Source organism: Scyliorhinus canicula, chromosome 9 (assembly GCF_902713615.1).
Source record: "Scyliorhinus canicula chromosome 9, sScyCan1.1, whole genome shotgun sequence".
Lineage (NCBI taxonomy): Eukaryota > Metazoa > Chordata > Chondrichthyes > Carcharhiniformes > Scyliorhinidae > Scyliorhinus > Scyliorhinus canicula.
Genome location: NC_052154.1, coordinates 189,251,575 through 189,270,178, shown reverse-complemented (window position 1 = coordinate 189,270,178; position 18,604 = coordinate 189,251,575). Strand labels below are relative to the sequence as shown.

The 18,604-nt window shown below is 45.3% G+C and overlaps 1 protein-coding gene across 1 annotated transcript in view; it reads left to right on the top strand.

Moving 5' to 3' along the window:
- Nucleotides 1-18,604, top strand: part of LOC119971965 (transmembrane 7 superfamily member 3-like) — an 86,807-nt gene that overhangs the window by 60,978 nt on the left and 7,225 nt on the right. Inside the window, exons 4-9 of the mRNA XM_038808338.1 lie at nt 640-760; nt 4,252-4,423; nt 8,113-8,290; nt 14,056-14,148; nt 15,539-15,619; nt 18,163-18,315. Coding sequence (XP_038664266.1) covers nt 640-760; nt 4,252-4,423; nt 8,113-8,290; nt 14,056-14,148; nt 15,539-15,619; nt 18,163-18,315 — 798 coding nt within the window. The remainder of the gene's footprint in view (nt 1-639; nt 761-4,251; nt 4,424-8,112; nt 8,291-14,055; nt 14,149-15,538; nt 15,620-18,162; nt 18,316-18,604) is intronic.

Here is an 18,604-nt window from a genome sequence, read left to right as displayed (position 1 = left end):
GAACATGCTCTTACTCTGTAAGTCTCTCTGCAATGCAACATTGGACCTCCTTCAACCAATATCTTGCACGATATTTTGGTCACCTTCTCTAATTTCCTCGGTACATTGGGATGTTTTGCTACATTTAAGGCGCAGTATAAATGTAAACATTTATTTTGTCTTGCACATTGCAATGCAAGCTACTTACCAATCTACTGTTGACATTTGATGGTAGATTGAAGTGTCTTTTTGCATTTTAACCTCAAATGGAAATGCTTGCAAACTGATGAACTGCACAGTGAGGTTAAATAGGGCATTGGTTTAATTGTAAATGTGAAACACTGTAAGTTGCTCTTTATGCCTCCTTGACTAAAGCCACTGGAAAGCACATTTGAATGAGGTGTGTAATGGGTGGTCAATGTTTGGCTGTTTTGCACCATACCACAGTTTAATTTAATCCCCAGTGTTGGGATTATAACTTAATCCCCAGTGTTTGTAATTTAAAAATGTAATTTTCAACAAATATTCTATTCACATAATATTTACTATTTTCCCAGTGTTGGGATTATAACTTAATCCCCAGTGTTTGTAACTTAAAAATGCAATAGTCAACAAATATTCTATTCACATAATATTTATTATTTTCCCCTCTTCCGTCAGATCCTGTACCTGGTGCCTGCAACACAGAGTTTTCCCTTGAAAATGATCCAAATCTGCATTTGACGTACAATAGATATGAAACTGCTGTTAGGTTTGCACCAGCTAACCTGGGCACAGTGAGGTAAGTCAGCAAGTAGCAAGATACTGTAATGTGTCGACTGAAAATGACCCTTTTCTGATTGTTGGCTGAATTATAGGAAGTCGAGAGTAATTGGTCAATGGATATTTTTCAGGCTAGAGGAGGTATTACGATCCCAGACCAGGCTCCAACAGTGGCTAGAATACTGGACCGAAACCCTAATATTTTAATTTATTTTGTAAGACTGTACGGAGAGAATACTTTACTCCAGGAGTGATTGAACGTAGACATAGGGGGCGGGATTCTCTAATAATGGGGCGATAGGACATAGAACAGTACAGCACAGTACATTCCCTTCGGCCCACGATGTTGTGCCAACCATTTATCCTCATCCAAGGTCAACCTAACCTACACCCCTTCAATTTACTGCTGTCCATGTGCCTGTCCAAGAGTCGCTTAAATGTCCCCAATGGCTCTGACTCCACCACCTCTGCTGGCAGTGCATTCCACGCACCCACCACTCTCTGTGTAAAGAACCTATCTCTGACTTCTCCCCTATACGTTCCTCCAATCACCATAAAACTAATTGCCCTCGTGACAGCCATTTCCACCCTGGGGAAAAGTCTCTGGCTATCCACTCTATCCATGCCTCTCAACGCCTTGTACACCTCTATCAAGTTACCTCTCTTCCTTCTTCGCTCCAGTGAGAAAAGTCCTAGCTCCCTCAATCTTTCTTCATAAGACATGCCCTCCATTCCAGGCAGCATCCTTGTAAATCTCCTCTGTACCCTCTCTAAAGCATCTACATCCTTCCTATAATGAGGCGACCAGAACTGGACACAATATTCCAAGTGTGGTCTAACCAGGGTTTTATAAAGCTGCAGCAAAACCTCACGGCTCTTAAACTCAATCCCCCTGTTAATGAAAGCCAACACACCATACGCCTTCTTAACATAGAACATAAGTGCAGAAGGAAGCCATTCGGCCCATCGATTCTGCACCGACCCACTCAAGCCCTCGCTTCCACCCTATCCCTGTAACCCTATCAACCTGTGTGGCAACTTTGAGGGATCTATGTACTTCGACCCCAAGATCCATCTGTTCCTCCACACTTCCAAGAATCCTGCCTTTAACCCTGCATTCAGCATTCAAATTCGGCCAAATTATGCCTGGGGGAGGGGGGGGGGGGAAGTCCTCCACTCCAGGTAAGTCCAGAGTGATTCCCACGTGTTTTTTCGCGGGCGTGGAGGTTATTCTGAACTTACACAAGACACTAGTTTGTCCTCAGCTGAAATATTCTGTACAGTTCTGGGTGCAATACTGTAGGAAGGATGTGAGCGCATTGGGGAGAGTGTGCAAGAGGTTCACAAGAATGGTTCCAGGGATGACAAACTGAGGATAGATTGGAGAGGTTGGGACTGTTTTCCTTGTAGTGGAGAATTTATAGCGATGTTCAAAATCATAAGCGGCTGGACAGAGTAGACGGGGAGTAACTGTTTGCGCTCGAAAAAGGATCAAGAACGAGAGAGCACAGATTCAATGACTTGCAAATGAAACAAATGTGATGTGAGAATAAATGTTTCGACAACGAGTGGTTTGGGTCTGGAATGCACTGCCTGGGAGTGGAGGCAGGTTCAATCGAGGCCTGCAAGAGGGCATTAGATGATTGTTTCTGTCCATTAATGGGATGTGGGTGTCATTGGCCAGCCCCTAATTACCCTTGAACTAAGTGACTTTGTGGAACATTTCGGAGGGCATTTAAGAGTCGACCACATTGCTGTGGGTCTGGAGTCACATGTAGGTCAGACCAGGGAAGGATGGCAGATTTCTTTCCCCGAAGAACATTAGTGGATCAGATGGGTTTTTAATGACCCTCGACGATGGTTTCACAGTCGTTTTTATTATTTCGTTTGAATTCAAATTTCACCATCTGTCCTGGGAGGATTGGAACCCAGGTCCCCAGGGAATTACCCAGGATTATTCGTCCAGTAACAATACCACTGCAAGGGTATGGAGAAAAGCCAGGGGAATGGAGCTAAGTCATGTGATGTTTAGAGAGCCGGTGCAGACACGATGGGCTAACTGGCATCCTTCAGCACTGTAACGATTCGGTAGCATTGAAAAGGTGGTGGTGAACCACTGCCTTGAACTGCTGTAGTTTGTTTTGTGAATATACTCCACAATCATTTTGGGTAGGGGTGGAAGGACTTTGACCCATTGACAATGAAGGGATGTTTATGTCTGCCCCAGCCCGGATAGTCTAAATTGGAAGTGATGAAATTCCCATGCATCTGCTGCCCTTGTCCCTCTCAGTGGTTGATGTTAATACATTTACTGGTTGGTCGTTCAGGGAAATGATGTGGCCGAAGCCAGTGATTATGTTAATTCATAGTGAGAGGAATGGAGTTCCATTGTTTCCTGGCTAGTCACTTCCAAAGTAGGAGGGAGAAAATCCTTCAAAAGGATAACACTTAGAAGCTCCCCAGGTAGTCTGCCCCCTTCAGAACAGGAGGGCTCACCAGTAACGCTCTCCCCTCAGGATCACGTGATGTCTCTTCATGGTGAGGACTGGCAGCGCTGACTGCCTCTGCCACCTCCTCCCAGATGCTGTTCAGGAGGACCGGCTTGAGCCTGCGGCCCACCCTGGGGCAGACGGTGTCCCTCCTCTGCTCATTGACATTGAGCAGTGGGTCCACTTCAGACTCCCAAAATCGTTGGCAGCAGGTTTTCTCTGAGCCCTCGTGATCGCTGCAGTGAGTGTGTCATAAGTGGAGCACTTAAAAGCAACTCCGTCTGTCAGGCTCTCCAGCGCTAATTCTGGCCCCAGCGGTTACACCGCCCGCTGGGGCTGGGAATTGCTTCAGTTTCTCGACGGGAGAGCGCTGGCCCATTTGCATGTCCTGAATTGAGGAACGAATAGCGCCCCCCCAACGGAAACATGAATCACACGCTTTTCAGTTCTGCCGTGAACAATTTAAACTCCGAAACAGAGAATCCAGCCTCAATTTTCAAGTATTCGCAACAGTGGACAAGATTGTCTTTTTGGGAGACTGGACACTACGTTCTCCCACCGGATGAGAATTGCTACCAATTTACGTTTCCCCCTAGGAGTGCAAATCAGGAAGCAATTCAGTATCCCTTGCGGCTGGCTAACCCCCCCCCCCCCCCCCCCCCCTCCCCCCTAGAAAAATGACCCCTGTCTGGAAGCTAGAGAGCAGCCCAGGCAGAGAGGCAGAGGCAATGACAGAAATTCCAGTTGTCATTAAGATCCATTAGCATCCTCTCGCTGGCATGTGGCGCAAACTCTGATCCAGCTGCCAGTGGAAGGGGATGGATGGGCGGGGGGGGGCAGAAATTAGCGAACGGTGTAGCGCCTGTCGCAAACCATGATTTCAGCCGATACCCGATTGTGATCCGAGTTGCCAGTCGTGGGGTGGAGAATCCAGCCCAATGTTTCTGAAAACACATACTGCCAGCTTAATATTCATATATATATATATATATATATATATATTTTTGCTTGCATCTGATAGACAATTGGCACCTCCTGCTTGTGATGTTAAGACAGATGTTCACACCCGATGGAGACTGACCTATGATATTTACCAGTATTTTCTACCCGAGAATGACCTCACCATGGAAAGTCTATCAAAAGGAATGAGTAAAATGTCATCTGTACAAGAGATCGAAAGGAATGGAATAAAGGTAATTTAATGTCATTTATGTACGGTAAAATAAACCTCTGGTTTGCAACTTTTAACTCGGCTGAAATCCACCTGTGACACCAGAGAGTTGTCACTTTTGAGCTCAAGGTATCCAAATTTATTTTTGCTTTCGTATGTTTTTTTTACTATCGTAACTTGAACTGTGCCCTCTCTTGTTTGTGGATCCTTGCTGTGTGAAAGGCAACATTTCAAAAAGTAAGTATTTGACTGAAAAGTACTTTGTACTTTTTCTTTGTTCTTTTGGAAAATAGGAGACAGGTTTAGATAAAGGATCTGGATCGGCGCAGGCTGGGAGGGCCGAAGGGCCTGTTCCAGTGCTGTAATTTTCTTTGTTCTTTGTTCTTTGTACTTGGGAGCATTCCGAGGATATAAAAGGTGCTCTATAAATTCAAGGTATTTGCTGGGGGAAAGAGTGGCAGAAAAAATCTATGTGCTGAAGTGATTCATTTTGTCCTGAAGAACAAGGAGAGGCATCCGAAGGGTACACTTTGCCAAGTAATGCAGGACCAGAGCCATAAATCATTGAAGGGATCAGGGCAGATTGAGAAAGAGTTAATAAAGATTGAAGGATCCTGCCCGTGATTAATAGGGAGATGGAGGATAAAAGCAAGGAATTTCTGATAAACCTGTCAAAAACACGGACTTGGGTCCTCGGCTGTAGTATCGCAGAACGATGCTGAAGTTATCTCAGAGAGAAAGTGCAATAAAGCATGGTTCTAGGAATAAGGAACTCTTTTTATTCATTCAAGAGATGTGAGCTTCGCTAGCTAGCCCAGCATTTACGGTCCATCCCTAATTGCCCTTGAGAAGGTGGTGGTGAGCTGCATTCTTGAACCGCTACAGTACACATGGTGTAGATACATGCGCAGTGCTGATGGGGAGGGAGTTCCAGGACTTTGAGCTGGTGACAATGAAGGAACAAGAATATAGTTCCAAATCGAGATGGTGTGTGGCTTGGAGAGGAAATGGTAGGTGGCGACGTTCTCCTGTATCTGCTGCTCCTGTCCTTCTAGGTGGTACAGTTTGTAGGTTTGCAAGGTGCAGTCGAAAGAGCCTTGGTGAGTTGTTGGTCTGCAGCTTGTAGATGGCAAACTGCTGCTACTATGCACCACTGGTAAAGGGGATAAATGCTTAAGGCAGTGGAAGGGTGCTCATCAATTCTGCTATTTGGCTCTGAACGGTCTGTATCTTAAGTGTTGTTGGAGCTGCACTGCTCCAGGCAAGTGGAGAGTATTCCATCACCCTCCTGACTTGTGCCTTGTAGATGGTGGACAGGTCTTGGGGCATCAGGTGGTGAGGCTTCCCAGCCTGACCTGCTCTTGTAGCCATGGTATTCGTCTGACTAGTCCAGTTCACTTTAGGGTCAACGGAAACCACAACAATGGTGATACTGGAGGATTCAGTGATGGTAATCCCATTGAATGTCACGAGGCGATGGCTAGATTCTCTTTTGTTGGAGATGGTCATTGGCTGGCACCAATGCAACATGCCACTTGTCAACCCAAGCCTGAATGTTGTCCAAACAGCATGTGGGTATGGACTGCTCCAATATGAATCACTACGAAAGGTGCTGAACATTGCGCAGTCATCAGCGAACATGTCCGTTTCTCACCATCTGATGGAGGAAGGTCATTAATGAAACAGTTGAAGGTGGTTTGGTCCAGGACGATATCCTGAGGAACTCCTGCAGAGATACCCTGGAGCTGACTGACCTTTAACCACCACAACCATCTTCCTTTGTGCCAGGTATGACTCAGACCAGCAGAGATTTTTCCTCCTGATTCCCATTGATTCTAGTTTGGCTAGGGTGTGCCATACTCAGTCTAAAGCTGCCTTGATGTCAAGGGCAGTCACCCTCAACTCACCTCTGGCATTCAGCTCATTTGTGCATGTTTGAACCAAGGCTGTAATGAGGTCAGGAGCTGAACCCAGGCAGAACCCAAATTGAGCGTCAGTCCGCAGTTTATTGCTCAGTACCACTTGATAGCACTCTCTATGCACCCTTCCCAATGTTGATAATTGAGTGTGGACAAACGATGCAGTAATTGGCCGGTTTGGATTTCTCCTGCTTTTGTGTATAGGATGCACCTGGATAATTTTCCACATTGCTGGCTAGATATCAGTGTTGTAACTGTATTGGAACAGTTTGGCTAGGGGTCGGGCAACGTCTGGAGCACAAGTCTTCAAGTACTGTTGTTGGGGCACATTAACTTTGCAGAATCCAGTGCCTTCAGCCATTTCGTGGTGTTATGTGGAGTGAATCGAAATAGCTGCAGAGTGGCACCTTTGCCTCCTGAGATGGAGGAGGTGGATCATCCACTTGCACCTTTAGATGAAGGTTTGTTGCAAATGATTCAGCCATTATCTTTCATACAGATGCGCTGGGCTCCTTCATCATTGAGGATGGGGATATTTGTGGAGCTCCTCCGCCAGTGAGTTGGGTTAATTATGCACCACCATTCACCAGTGGATGTGGCAGGATCTGATCTGTTGGTAGTATAATTGCTTAGCTCTGTTTATTACTTGTGCTTCTTTCTGCTGTTGTCATGCAAGTAAACTTCGGGTGTTGTTTCTTATAAAGCAGCAAGATAGCACAGTGGTTGCTCCAGGGTCCCCGGTTCGATCCCGGCTTGGGTCACTGTCTATGCGGAGTCTGCACCTTCTCCCCGTGTCTGCGTGGGTTTCCTCCGGGTGCTCCAGTTTCCCCCCACAAGTCCCGAAAGACGTGCTGTTAGGTCATTTGGACATTCTGAATTCTCCCTCCGTGTACCCGAATGGGCGCCGGAATGTGGAAACTAGGGAATTTTTCCAGTAATGTCATTGCAGTGTTAATGTAAGCCTACTTGTGACAATAAAGATGATGATTATTATAATTAGCACTAAATGCAGTTGACACAATCCACCTATCTTAAATGCAGTTTTTTGAGGCCGGGGCGGTATTCTCCTCTACCCGGCCGGGCGGGGGGTCCCGGCGTAGTGGAGTGGCACCAACCACTCTGGCATTGGGCCTCCCCAAAGGTGCAATCCAACCTCCCCGGCGTGAATGGCTGGCCGGTTGGCGTGATTCCACGCATGCGCCGGAGCGTCAGCGGCCGCTGATGCCACCACCGGCGCATGCGCGGTGGGGGGGTCTCTTCTGCCTCTGCCATGGGGGGGGGTCTCTTCTGCCTCCGCCATGGTGGAGGCCGTGGCGGCAGCGGAAGAAAAAGAGTGCCCCCACAGCACTGGCCCACCCGCCGATCGGTGGGTCCCGAACGCAGGCCAGGCCACTGGGGGCACCCCCGGGGTCCGATCACCCCGCGTCTCCCCCCCCCCCAGGACCCCGGGGCTCACCCGTGCTGCCTGCTCCCGCCAGCACAGAGTTGGTTTAAACCACGTCGGCGGGAGAGGCCTGACAGCGGCGGCACTTGGGCCTATCGCGGGACGGAGAATCGCCGCGAGGGGGCCACCGATTGGCGCGGGGGGCCCGCCGACCTCCCGTCCCCGCCGATTCCCGGGTGGCGGAGAATTCCGGCCATGGTGAGGGCAGGATTTACGAAGGCCCCGGGCGATTCTCCGACCCTGTGGGGTGTCGGAGGATTCTGCCCCCGATAAGGAAAAGTCTCTTGTATATTAACTTAGCTTGTTAGTATATTTGCGGACTTAACGTACTTGTTCTTACTACAACAGATCACCACAAGAAATTCGTTCCAGCAGTCAATAACCTATGGAAACTCTTATATTGGCACTGGTGTGATATACAATGTTATTGTCAGGGACCCTCATTTGAAAACCTCTGCGTCTTATGCTCCTGTATCCACATACGCCTGCAGTTTGTCTTCTGAAGGATACCTGTGTAAGCACTCAGGTAACGGAACCACAAAAGTTAAAATGTAACTTCACATATGTTACCATTGTCACCATTTTATCAAATATAGTTTATGAATCGTGCAAGAACAACAAATGAAAAGCTGAATTGGTGGGAAAGTTTGAATCAGTAACTGACGGGGGATATGTTGTCTGATCCCCCAGTCAGAGAAGCAGATGTATGAGATCGAGACCCCAGAGGGATGAGAGTTATTTTTACTTTGGCAGGATTTGACAGTTGTATAATTTTTTTGCAAATGTCAACTACAACGGTGTCAGGAGATATTACATCACCCATAACCTTAGTACAATCTTGAAAACAGTTGGGAATTGACCAGTTTCAAATCTTACATTCTTTAAAAAAAAAAAAATTTACAGTACCCAATTTCTTTATTCCCTAATTAAGGTGCAATGTAGCGTGGCCAATCCACCTACCCTGCACATTCTTTTGGGTTGTGGGGTGAGACCCATGCAGACAGGGGGAGAATGTGCGAACTCCACACAGACTGTGACCCAGGGCCGGGATCGAACCCAGGTCCTCAGCGCCGTGAGGCAGCAGTGCTAATCACTGTGCCACCCCGAATCTTACGTCCTGACCGATGTTACAGACACTAACATAACATTTCCTGATCAATTATATTCTTTTGACTTTTTTTTGGATTTAAACAGTTTGGTGACCGGTTCAACTGAAGCCTTCAAAAGAGACAGGGTAGAGTCTAATTTTTATTTATTTTCTTTAATTTGACACCCGTGATATAAAGATTGTGTTGTGTTTGATTTAGCAAAAGTCTGTAATATCCATGTGAGTGCAACAAAATGAATTCTATCAAATGATTTTTTTTCTTTACTATAAATTTGAATGACATGTTTTGCCTTTTTTAATTTGACCATGGTTAATGAGATTCCATTTCTTTCACAAACACGTACAAGCTCATCCTTTTTTCAACAGTTTCCAGAAATGCTGAAGTTGAAACTTGGCACCGCGACAAACTGGAACATTGGGTCACTGGAGGGAGGTTTTAACAGCAGTGGACACGAATCTGTGGAATTAACATGCATAATCTCAGCATTTCGTCTCCCATGTGGTTATAGCATTTGGAAAAATCTAAAGCTAAATAAATTGTACCATTTGGCAATCTATCCTTAGAATCTATGGGACAGAATTATATTTCTGTAGGTGTATGCGATGCCTGCACAATAGTTAAGCCTGCCAATTTAAATTGGAAGTGTAAATTGGGAGCATGGCAAAGTTAATTTTCCCTGTAATATTGCTGTGCTATTTTGTTAGTCACAGCCAATCTATCTATTCAGCTGCCTGCACTTTTCTCCACGTCTCTTGATCTACTGGCTTGCCAAGTAAATACCAGCCTCCTCTTTATTTTTAGGCACCCTGTTAATGAGACCTCTGATTTTCCAAGACATCGTGTTTCACAATATCTCACCTTTCAGTATGAAGAGAGGTTTTTTTAGCATTCCTTTGTACCTGTCAGACGTGCAAATGTACGAATTAGGAGCAGGAATAGGCACTCAACCCTTCGGGCCTGGTCACCCATTCAATAAGATCATGCCTGATCCGATTGTAACCTCCAATCCATGTTCCTTTCCTTCCACCCCCCCCCCCCCCCCCCCCCCGAAAAGCTTTCACCCCATTGGATTGGATTGGATTATTGTCACGCGTACCAAGGTACAGTAAAATGTATTTTTCTGCGAGCAGCTCAACAGATCATTCAGTGCATGAAAATAAAATGCATAATCGGGTAACAAAGGTACACAATGTAATTACATAGACACCGATATCGGGTGAAGCATACAGTAGTGCAGTATTAATCAGGTCATTTGGGAGACTTGTAACAGCAGGGAAGAAGCTGTTTTTTGCCTCTGTTCGGGCGTGTTCTCAGACTTTTGTATCTCCTGCCCAAAGGAAGAAGTTGGAAGAGTGAGTAAGCCAGGTGGGAGGGGTCTGATTATGCTGCCTGCTTTCCCCAGGCAACGGGAGGTGTAGATGGAGTCAATGGATAGGAGGTGGGTTCATGTGATGGACTGGGCGGTGTTCACAACTCGCTAACGTTTCTTGTGGTCATGGGCCGAGCAATTGCTATACCAGGCTGTGATGCAGCCAGATAGAATGTTTTCTATGGTGCATCTGTAAAAGTTGGTAAGTGTTAATGTGGACATGCCACACTTCCTTAGTTTCCTGAGGAAGCATAGGTGCTGTTGTGCTTTCTTGGTGGTAGAGTTGACGTAGGTGGACCAGGACAGATTTTTGGATATGTGTATCCCTAGGAATTTGAAACTGCTAACCATCTCCACTTCGACCCCGTTGATGCTGATAGGGGTGTGTACAGCACTTTGTTTCCTGAAGTCAGTGACCCGCTCTTTAGTTTTGCTGACATTGCAGGATAGATTGTTGTCGCTGCACCACTCCACTAGGTTCTCTATCTCCCTCATGTATTATGACTCATCCTTGTTCAAGATCTGACCCACTATGACCGTGTCGTCAGCAAACTTATAGATTGAGCTGGAACCAAATTTTGCCACGCAATTGTGTGTGTACAGGGAGTTTAGTAGGGGGCTAAGTATGCAGCCTTGTGGGGCCCCAGTATTGAGGACTATCGTGGAGGGGGTGTTGTTGTTTATTCTTACTGAGTGTGGTCTACGGGTCAGAAAGTCGAGGATCCAGTTGCAGAGTGAGGAGCCAAGTCCTAGGTTTTGGAGCTTTGATATGAGTTTGACTGGGATTATGGTGTTGAAGGCAGAGCTGTAGTCAATAAATAGGAAATCTAGAATTTATCTAGCTCTGTTTCCACTGTCTTTTCAGGAAGAGTGCCTTAAAATGTCTTTTTAAGGTGCAGTTCCAAAGCTTCACGACCCTCTGGCAAAAAAAAAATCTCAATCCCTGTCTTGAAAGAGCATACCCTTTATTTTTAAACAAGTGAAATCACATTCGTTCTCGATCCCACAAGAGGAAACTGCCTCTCCACATCCACTGTCGAGACCCCCTCCGGATCTTTATAGATCTCCTTCAATTCACCTCTTGTGCTTCTAAACTCTAGTGGATACAAGCCTAACCTGTTCGACCTTTCCTCATAAGACAGTTCTCCCATTTCAGGTATTAGTCCAGTAAACCCTCTCTGAATGGCTTCCAAGGCATTTACGTCTGTCGTTAAATAAGGAGGCCAATATTGTACACTGTACGCCAAATATGGTCTTACCAATGCCCTGTACAACTGAAACATAACCTCCCTCCTCTTGTATTCCAGTCTCCTCACAATAAACTGTGACTTTCTATTAGCTTTCCTAATTATTGCTTGCTGCACCAACATACTAGCCGTTTGTGATTCATGCACAAAGACACTTAGATATCTCTGAATCTCGGAGCTCTGCAATCTCTCACCATTTGGAGAATGGGCTTCTTTATTCTTGCTAAAATGGACAGTTGTACATTGACCCACAGTATCCGTCAATTGCCAGATCTTTGCCCACTCACAACCTATCAATGTTACTTTGTAGCCTCTTTGTGTCCTCTTCAACACTTCTATCCTACCTATCTTGGTGTCCAGTAAGCAGTCTTACAACACCAGGTTAAAGTCCCGCAGGTTTATTTGGAATCACTAGCTTTCGGAACGCAGCTCCTTCATCAGGTGACTCATTGATTAAGGAGCTACACTCCGAAAGCTAGTGATTCCAAACAAACCTGTTGGACTTTAACCTGGTGTTGTAATATTTCTTATTGTGCCCATCCTAGACCAACGCCGGCATCGCCACATCATGGGCTGGATTCTCTGCACCCCGATGCCGAAATCACATTCGGCGACAGGGCGGAGAATCTGTTTTCCCACAAAAAATCGGGGCCGGCGCCGGTTGCGCAATTCTCCGCCCCCATCCCCCGTAAAGCAGTGTGCACGCCGAGTATCCACTGCCTCAGGCCATTGCTCCACGACACCTGCCTGCTAGCCCCCTGCAGGGCTGTGTATCTGTGGCCTTTTGATGCCAGAGTTCCTGACGTAAAAGACCAGTTTTCACGACGGCGTGGGACATAGTCCCAAAAACGGAGAATCCAGCCCATATCTTTGTCTTCAGCAAATTTAGCAACCAGAATTTCTGTCCCTTCACCCAAGTCATTTATATAAAATGAAAAAGGCACTGATCCCTGCAGCAGATCACTTGTTACATCCAGCCAACCAGAAAAAGACCCAATAATGGCTACCTGTGAAATAGCCAATCATCTGTCCATGCCAATAATCCCCATAACATAAGCTTTTGATTCCGCAGTAACCTTTGTTGGATATTTTCCAGTGCCTTCTGGAAATCGAAGTAGAGTAAATTCACTGGTTCCTTTCTATTCACAGCACTTACCCACTGGTTTCCTTATAGTTTAGATGGGGTTGCTGGGTTACGGGGATAGGGTGGAGGTGTGGGCTTGGGTAGGTGATCTTTCAAGGGCCGGTGCAGACTCGATGGGCCAACTGGCCTCCTTGTAAATTCTATGATCTATGTTATCCTTTAAAGAACTCCAATAAATTAACTAGTTAGTTACGATTTCCCTTTCGCAAAATCATGTTGACTCTGCCCGATTGCGTTGTAAGTGCCCTGTGAGAACATCTTTAATAATAGTTTCTTAACATTTCCCCAATGATGGAGGGGCTGGTTTAGCTCACCGGGCTAAATCACTGGCTTTTAAAGCAGACCAAGCAGGCCGACAGCAGGGTTCGGAATGTGGCGACTAGGGGCTTTTCACAGTAACTTCATTGAAGCCTACTCGTGACAATAAAGCAATTTCATTTCATTTTCATGTTAAGCTACCTGCCTGTAGTTTCCTGATTTCTGTCTGCCTCTTTGAATAAAGGAGTTACTTTCGCTATTTTCCAATCTAGTGGAACCCACCCCGAATCTAGGGAACTTGGAAAATTAAAACTAACACATCAACTATTTTGCGAGCTGTTTCCTTTGAGACTTGAGGATGAAGTCCGTTCAAACTCGGGGATTTGTCAGCCCATAATTCCCAACCGTTTGCTCCATATCTCTTATCTGGTCGCTGTCATTTTCCTGAGTTCTTCCCGCCTTTCTATTTCCTGATTTTACAGCTGTTTCTGGGATGTTATTTGTGTTCTAAAATACCAGTTCTGGTCATTGGCAATTTCCTTATTTTCTATTATTCATTCCTCAGTCTCACTTTCGAAAGGATCAGCTTTTCTTATTTAAACATCCATAGAAACTCTAGCTATTGTTCTTTATTTTTGTAACTATAGTTTTCTCATTCGCCAGTTCTTCCATGTTTGCTAATCTTTTTGTCATTCCTTTCTCTTCGTTATGTTCTGTCCAGTTCTCTTACCTTGTTTTGATAAGAGAATTAATCATGTCGATTTTCTATGTTGTTGAGGCTGATTTAATAACTTATCCCTCACTGTACCAAACTGCCTTGTGATAATCGTACACCACTATGTTCGGCAAGCTACTGTTTCGCTTGTAATAATATAACATATTGCCCAGTTCTCGCCCACAAAGAATTATTAAAGCTGTCTATGCAAAGAGTAAGGAGGAGAATGTTATAAAGTATGATTTGTCAATGGAAGCACATTATTGATATTGGCAGTATTGACCAAGATGCCAAATTGCCACTTCAGTGGTGAAGAAAACCTATTGGTATTAATTTCATTTTTCGTTTTGATGTTGAACAGAATCCCCCCCCCCCCCCCCCATTAGTCAAAGATTTTTAGTGATAAACAGGTTCCATCCAAAACACATGATTTATTTTCTGTTTTGCAGATAGAAATTTTATCTACATAAAGGTTTTGTGCACAGTAATTGGAGTCTATGGCTTAATTCTCTGTTTGATTGGCCATAGAATCTTTGAAGCAGGTAATGTGTTTAAAAATGTCTTAAGATAGTCCTTCCAATTGGATTTAATTTTGTAATGTGTAAAATGATATTCCTTCTTCGAATCATGTTCCTCCCTCCCTCCCCTCATGATAAAAACTCCTTTTAGATTTTAAGCAGTGGAATTGGCTTCAGGGAGCGTTTCCCTTGGGATTTAAATATTAAAGAGGGTGGATACTAAATATTCTCTGAGCAAGCAGTCTCTCGCGCTCTCGTTCACTTGCCTGCTCGCTCCCCCTTACTCAGATGGCTAAGAAAGGTTTTTCTGTATGTATCACCTTTCTGTTGAATTCTGAGTTCAGATTTTAAAAACAAAACTACAAATACTGAGATCGTGGAGTGATTAATCCATTAGCTTTTAACAAGAAGGGTGGAAAAAAATCAGTGCTTCATGTCGCGCGCACAGTCCCCGATACAGAATGTTTGCCGACCGGATGATAGAGTTGCTGTCTCCTCTGAGCATTTATTTGATATTGTTTCTCCTGCACTTGCAATTCAATAAATGTTTCGGCTCCACAACCTGGTTTTGATGGTATTGCACACTGGATTTGACTGTGCACTTTGCAGAATCTCAGATTACAGGTTTTGTGATATTATGGTTACCATCAATGGAGAATACATGCTCTACCAGATTGGGGACGTGATCTACCGGCCGCGTTACGTCCCAACTGGAGCGCGAAGCAGCCGGTAGACGCTGGGAGAAGCCTCCCACAGGCTTCCCGGCAGCTAGTACATCTTGCGAGATCTATCCAGACCAGGATCTGGATCCCGTCCTTAATGGGTGTGACCAAGTCTCGCGCGCCTAAATCGGTTTTGAATGCAGTGAGGTGTGCTCACCCAGCACCTAACGATCTCCCCGGGGACTCCACAGCCTGGCACCGTTCAGTACTGATCCACACATTGGACCAGCTGGAACGGCACCCAGCAATATCCCAGACATTCAGAGGCCCCTGGGTGGTCAGGGTACGGTGGCCCCTGGCCCTCTCCTGAAATGTGAGCACCTCCCATTGCCACCTTGGCGGGGTGTCATCAATTGGGGGAGGGCAGGGTTTGGCGTAATGCCCATGTGTGTCGGGGGTGACATTGCCCATGGGTGAGGGTGTGGGGGATCACAAGTCCCCTTCGAGATCGGTGCACCCTTTCAAAATGGTGGCCCGATCTGTGAGGAGTCGGTCTGGACAGCTAAGCTGGGGAGAAACGCCCCAAGGCCCCAAAAAGTGACTAATAGTGGTTAGGTCGCAGTGGGGAACTCGCTGAAAGAGCTGACGGGAAATTCCCAGCAAAACCTGCCACAAACGACACTTTTCCGTTAGATCGCTCCCTAGATTTGTAAAGCAGACTAACCTGTTTTTTTTTCCAACTGTTTTTATAGAATTTCTGTTCTTTGGATTCTTGATCTTTGGATTTATGAGCTTTGTGTTGGTAACACGATTCTCTGCACTCAACTTCATTGGTAAGTGTGGATTAGGAAATTTGACATGCAGAATATTCTTTAGTTTCCTGTTTCTTCAACTAAATCCTTGTCTGCACTTCTGCCTTTTCAATGCTTTTTTTATTTTTTGCTATCTATAGGATGAGCTCTTATAATCACACTGGTTAGGTCAATTAAAATTTAAATTGCGCCCTTGGAAATGTGCTAAATAATCAAGGGGCAAGGGGAGGGAAGGTTATAACTATCACTAGAGAAACAGTACTAGGGGAAACTAATAGTTTTAAAGGCTGATGGGTCCCCTGGGCCTGGTGGGTTGCATCCCAGGATATTAGAGGAAGTGGCTACAGAGATGGTGGATTCATTGGTATGAATCTTCCAAGAATCCTTAAATTCTGGAAAAGTCCCAGAGGATTGCAAAATTGTTATTGTAACATCTTTACTCAAAAAAGGAGGGAGACAAACAAAAACTAGTAACTGTAGGCCGAACTGTCGGGCAAGATTATCTTCTGTCATTGGGAAAATGTTAAGAGTCCATTATAAAGGATCTAATAGCAAAGCATTTAGAGATGCATAATATAATCAAACAGAGTCAGCATGGCTTCATAAAGGGGAAATCGTGCCTGACACATTTATTAGAATTCTTTGGGGTGGTAATGAGCAGGGTAGATAACGGGGAACCGGTGGATGCAATATACTGGGATTTTCCAAAAAGCGTTCAATAAGATACTGCAGCAAAGGCAACTTGATAGATGAGAGCCCATGACAAAGGATTTGCTAATTGATCGAAGAGTTGGGATAGGGGGGTGTTTTGAGGACCTGTACTGAGTGGAATGCCATGCATCAGTGCTGAGGCGGCAATTATTTGCAGTATTATTGATGACTTGGATGAGGGAAGTGAATGCACGATTGCCAGGTTTGCAGAGGAGACAAAAATAGGTGTAAAGGCAAGTGGTAAGGATGGTAGACTCTACAGAGATATAGGCAGGTTAAGTGAGTGGGCAGAAACTTGGCAGATGGAATATAATAAAGGGAAATGTGAAGTAATGCACTTGGAGTGGAAGAATAAAGAAGCTAAATATTATGTCAGTGGAGAAAGGTTGCAGAAAAGTGCACAACAGAGAGATATGGGTGTCCTTGTCCTACAAAAAGCTAGCATGTATGCCCACTCGGTAATAGGGAAGGCAAATGGAATATTGTCTTTATTTTAAAAGAAATGGAGTATAAAAATAGGGAAGTCTTGCCGAAGGTATTCAAGGCACGAGTTAGACCACACTTGGAATGCTGTGAACAGTTTTGGTACCTTTTTCTAAGGAAGATGTACTGCCATTGGAAGCAGTCCAAAGTCGGTTCACCAGGTTGATCCCGGTATGGAGAGATTTTATCATGAGGAGAGGTTGAGCAGTTTAGGCCTATATTCATTGGAGTTGAGAAGAATGAGAGGCAACCTTATTGAGACACATTGGAGTCTCAGGGGGCTTGACAGGGTAGATGCTGAGAGGTTGTTTCCCCTTGTGGGATAGTCTTGGATCAGAGGCCACGATCTGAGTAAGGGGTCACCCACTTAAGACGGAGAGGAGGAGGAATTTCAGGAAGAGAATCAAGGGTTATGGGGACGAGATGGGAAAGTGGAGTCGAGGACCAGTCGTGATCTCATTGAATGGCGGAACAGACTCAGTGGGTCAAATGGCCTACTTCAGCTCCTACATCTCATGGTATTGCAACAAATTTTATCAGATTGCTCAAGAGAATGCTGCAGCTTTGTAAAGTGTAATGAGGATCACCACACCTCAGGAGAGGGGCAAAGTTGAGAAGGTGGGGCCTTCATGAATAACCCCAGCCAATATGGAAGTGGAACCCGCTTTGTTGGCCTCACTCTGCATCATGAACCAGCTGTCCAGCCAACTGAGCTACATCGTTGAAATATGTGCAGTAGCGAGCTAGTTGTGACCTGTATTTACCGGCTCAGTTTACTGGACTTAACTTCAAATTGGTTTTCTTTTTATTCTCATGGAATGTCAGGGTCCATGGCAAGGTCAGCATTTGTTGCCCGAATTGACATGAAGTGAGCACCCTCCTTAAACTGCAGTGGTTCACCTGGTGCAGGTGTAAACCCAGTGCCGAGGGAATGGAAATCTAGGATTCTGACCCACCAGAAACGAAGTGGGAAGCAATATTGTTCCAAGTCAAGATGATGCGTGGCTTGAGTTGAATTGGCAGGTGGTGGTGTTGCTGTGCATCTACTCCCCTTGTCTGCGATAAGTTGCTGCAGTGCATCTTGTAGATGGTACATGCTGCTGCAATTAAGTCGAAAGCTCTTCTGCAAACTTCATTGAGCATTGAGAATCTTCTCAGAACCAGAGTAACAAGTTCAATGTAATATTGCTCTAAAATGAGAAGATTGTGCGAAACAAGTGCACCGTTAAATGTCTGTTGATGTTCTAAATTTACAAGATGATTATCCGAAAGACTAATTGTGGACCTCATTAAAGACCTTCCTGTTCTGCCAGCTCCGTGAAATCATTTGATCAGTTTCACACATGCTATTTCTTCCCCCCCCCCCCCAGATCGGTTAACCATTACAGTAGCAGCAGGACTGCTAGGTGGGGTGATCGTGACGCTGATTCGGTGTATATTTGGTATTCCTGTCCCCTGTGTAGCATTCGTGGGAATGGTGCTGGGGTTTCTGGTGGCAGCAATCGTTTTCTTTACTCCCCTTGGTAAGTCAAAGGAGAAAATCGTTAAACCCGTTGGTTATGTAGAAATAATTGTGTATCTCTTCATTTATTTCACGACAATTGTGAGCTGAATATTCAGGATATTTGGCGTTTAGGAAGGAAAGGAGGTGGAGTCAGGCCGATAATAAGGGACGGGGTCAATGCAGTCATGAGTGAGGATCTGCGTTCTGAAGAACAATGCATGGAATCTGTTTGGATAGAGTTAAAGCAGCAAAGGGCAGTGGACATTAGTTGGAGCTGTTTATAGGCCACCAAATAATAATATTAAGGT